This window comes from Anoplophora glabripennis, unplaced genomic scaffold (genome assembly GCF_000390285.2).
Source record: "Anoplophora glabripennis isolate ALB-LARVAE unplaced genomic scaffold, Agla_2.0 scaffold4334, whole genome shotgun sequence".
NCBI lineage: Eukaryota > Metazoa > Arthropoda > Insecta > Coleoptera > Cerambycidae > Anoplophora > Anoplophora glabripennis.
In genome coordinates, this window is record NW_019420407.1 from 2,803 (window position 1) to 6,385 (window position 3,583).

Sequence of the window (3,583 nt, forward strand, 5' to 3'; positions counted from 1 at the left end):
CAAAGTTTTGTATAACAAAATATTTTGGTTCAATTTGTCATTATCTAAACCCGTCATTAGCACATATTTCTAACTGAAAAAACGAATTTGTGGTTCTCAAAACTGGAGACAAAAATGTGTGTTTGGAACAGAAAGATTTCCTCCACTTTTTGACTGAGACGGTCCTAAATCATTGGCTACATTGTACCAACAGAACTGACGACCATTGTTTAATATTTCTGAATGCACCTTTTTCTCACATCTGTTTGTTGAGGTTAGATGTTCTCCCACCTTTCTAAAGATTTTTTATATTTATATACGAATATTTTTCAATTGAAACTAAACTTCAATGACAAGCATAACACAACCAAGAGAGGAGGAAACATGTAAAATGTAATTTTTCACCATTGAACTTTATAGTTCAATGATTCAATGCAAGTAATCGCACAATCGCACTTACTAATCGAAAATCGAATACAGAAAACGATGAAAAAAATAGCATTCAATAACACATTGTTCGATTATTTATCGATATAATTTTTTTAATGCAACCATTAACAAAACCGCGTTCAGACTTACATAAATAATTAAGAAGTAGGTACTTATGATATCAGATCAGACAAAAGAATAACTGATTGATAGGTAAGTACTACATTTTTGCTACATTTCTGTAGCATAATTTGCCATCTGATTACAGTTGTAATCAGTTAAACAGGCACATAACTAAGGGAGGGACACCCCATTTAGTAGTCTCTTTGCGATCGTTAATATCTTAGAGCATATACTATTGGAGGCAGCGTGCCAGTGGCACAGAGTGTAGCGGAGGTTTAGCGAGAGAGGTATAGGAGTGTATGTGCTATCTCTCTCTAGTAACATGCTATCGCGTACTACTAGAGAGAGATAGCAAGTACCCTCCTATCTCTCTCTCTCTCTCTCTCTAAACCTCCGCTACACTCTCAGCCACTGAGAGGCTGCCTCCAGTAGTATATACTCCAAGGTTAAGATCTTTACAAGGAACGCAGCCTTAATTAAATGAACAAATCATATGATCCGTCTATCTGATGATTTTTTACGCATGCGTATCGGAGATCGGAGGTTGCTGTGTTGACTTGAAAATTGAAGTTAAAGTAAACTTCAAAATTTTAATTTTGCAATGTTTTTGTGTAGGTGAAAGTGAGAAGTATATATATTTCAATAGAAGACACATTATGACTTCCCAGGGTAATTACATACTACAGTATGGTGATGTTAGCTCTACCACTGATCGAATTCATTGTCCTTTTAAGTCTAATTTCCTTATTCGAAGAAGATCTTCTTATAGAAGAACTTTTATAAGATTGGATTTACCTGAACACCCTAGATTCCTCCTATCCATGCCTGAATCAGAAACTACCCAATTTCCCATAAATACAAATTCTAGTAGGTAGAAGTAAATTTTAACCTCAATCTTTGTAATTTCTCTAAATGTTTTATTGCTTTCACCTTGATCACATCATTAAAGCACGTTTTCTTTATTTTTTAGAAGCCCAAGGGGAATTGGTCTCTACTAGGTTCGCAACTATTGCTGTATTAATAATTTTCATTAGTTCCTTGTTTGCATTATTTATGGTTTACCGAACATTCCCAAATGTTACCGAGTAAGCTTAATTGTTACAATAATATCTCTTTGTTTACTGAAGTCTTTATGTTTTTAGGGAAGAAAGACAACACATTAAATTACCATGGAATATCGAGGATGCGAAACAGCTGGGTATTGTTTTAAATCGTTACAAAAGTGATCACTATTATCAAGTTATGGCAGGAGTTTTTATAACTTACATATTGTATCCTTTCTAAATAATCCTTTTTTTTTGTAATGAATTCTAAAAAAAGACTAAACTATTTGATTGTAATTTTTTTAAATAACGTTCATTGTTTTCCTTAATTTATTTGACAGCTTGCAGACATTTGCCATTCCAGGATCACTGTTCCTCTCGATACTGTCAGGATTCTTGTTTCCATTTTTTATAGCCTTAGCGCTAGTCTGTACATGTTCAATGGTAGGCGCAGCGCTTTGCTTCTTACTGTCCCAGCTCCTAGGTAGAAGGCTAGTGTTGAAATATTTCCCTGAAAGAGCCGAGAAATGGGCCTTAGAAGTGAACAAACACAAAGACCATTTATTTAATTACATGGTATTTTTACGGGTCACCCCGTTTCTGCCAAATTGGTTCATAAATCTAACCGCTCCCGTGATTGGAGTGCCTTTGTCCCCTTTCGCTTTCGGCACGTTCGTGGGTGTCGCACCACCTTCATTTATCGCAATACAGGGTGGGCAAACTTTGCAGAGCATGACTGCGGAAGATAGCGCCTTTAGTATAAATTCTTTTATATGGTTGGCCGTGTTCGGTGTAATATCTCTCATTCCGATATTTCTCAAGAAAAGACTAAGGGAGAAGATTGATTAGGTCTCTCCCAGTGTATGTAAATAAATTGTTAGTTAAATTATCTGCTGTAAATTGATTTTGTATTTTTATTTTGTTGAGTATTTTCTAAATATTAGCTAGTTTTAGTTGTGGGTGGTGTAGAATTAGAACAAGAGTTTTGAAAAAGAAAAAAATGAATCGAGTACTCAGTATTGTTCTGTTACAGTTTCTACCTCACCATTGAAACATTCTGTCATTGTAAGTGTGAATTGAATAATCAAATTTTGTACTTAGCTTTTTTTTGTATAACGATTATATTCTGGGGTTGTGAACCTCACATTGACTTATAAATTCTTTTGGGACTATCTGATAAATGTTGGAGTTAAATGTTATATTAATGGAGCACATAAAAATGAATTTGTTAAATACCGCCTCCAGCAAAACACATCATGTAAGCGACAAGAAGAAAATCGACCAGTCTTCTTGAATTGAGCCCTTAGCTCGCCACTGGTTGCGCAAGAGTTATGATATATAATTTTATGGAGTATTGACCCAATACATCAAATTTGATTTAAACAATCCTATTATTTTAGAAAATATTTACAAGGTTGAGATTTGGAAATATTATTTTCAGTTCTTCTGTTGGTAGATTAAAACTGGAAACAATTCATTTAATCAAATCACCAGATATTTATGTAGGTAGAACTTTGAAAAATGTTCAGAAAGAAATAAACTATCACTTATCCAACAAACTTCAGGCAAGTTCGGTATTAACATCTAGCTAGACGCTCCAGATGAGTTTTGTTCTGTCCTAATTGTAAGAGAGGACAAGACAAAAGAGATATCTAGAGCATCTAGATGTCAATACCGAACTTGCCTTTTGTTTCTTGCAACGAAATGCTAAAAATTCTTGCCAGTGAATGTAGATTTATTGTATAGTTGTGCATTGCATTGTGTGTATACATTTCCCATTATGTGAAATTTAGATATACCATGATATGAAAGTATGAGACCTAGTCCACATGTGAACAGGGTTTTAATTAAGGTTAGTCTTCACTTGCTTGATGATTTTAAATGACCATTATAAATTTGTATTTTAGAATAAACACATACAAAATATAGAAAGTTCCTTATTTAACACGTTGAATGCGTATGACGCACCTGTTGCATCATGAGGGGTGGGTTCCTATGTGCGACTGATG

The 3,583-nt window shown here is 34.4% G+C and overlaps 1 protein-coding gene across 1 annotated transcript; it reads left to right on the plus strand.

The window, feature by feature from the left end:
- Positions 1-1,068: 1,068 nt before the first annotated feature.
- LOC108906414 (transmembrane protein 41B) lies at positions 1,069-2,478 on the plus strand. Its single transcript, XM_018709649.2, has 4 exons — positions 1,069-1,200; positions 1,502-1,616; positions 1,674-1,802; positions 1,916-2,478. The coding sequence occupies exons 1-4, from the start codon at positions 1,188-1,190 to the stop codon at positions 2,421-2,423; spliced, it is 765 nt and encodes a 254-aa protein (XP_018565165.1). The 5' UTR covers positions 1,069-1,187; the 3' UTR covers positions 2,424-2,478.
- Positions 2,479-3,583: the final 1,105 nt, after the last annotated feature.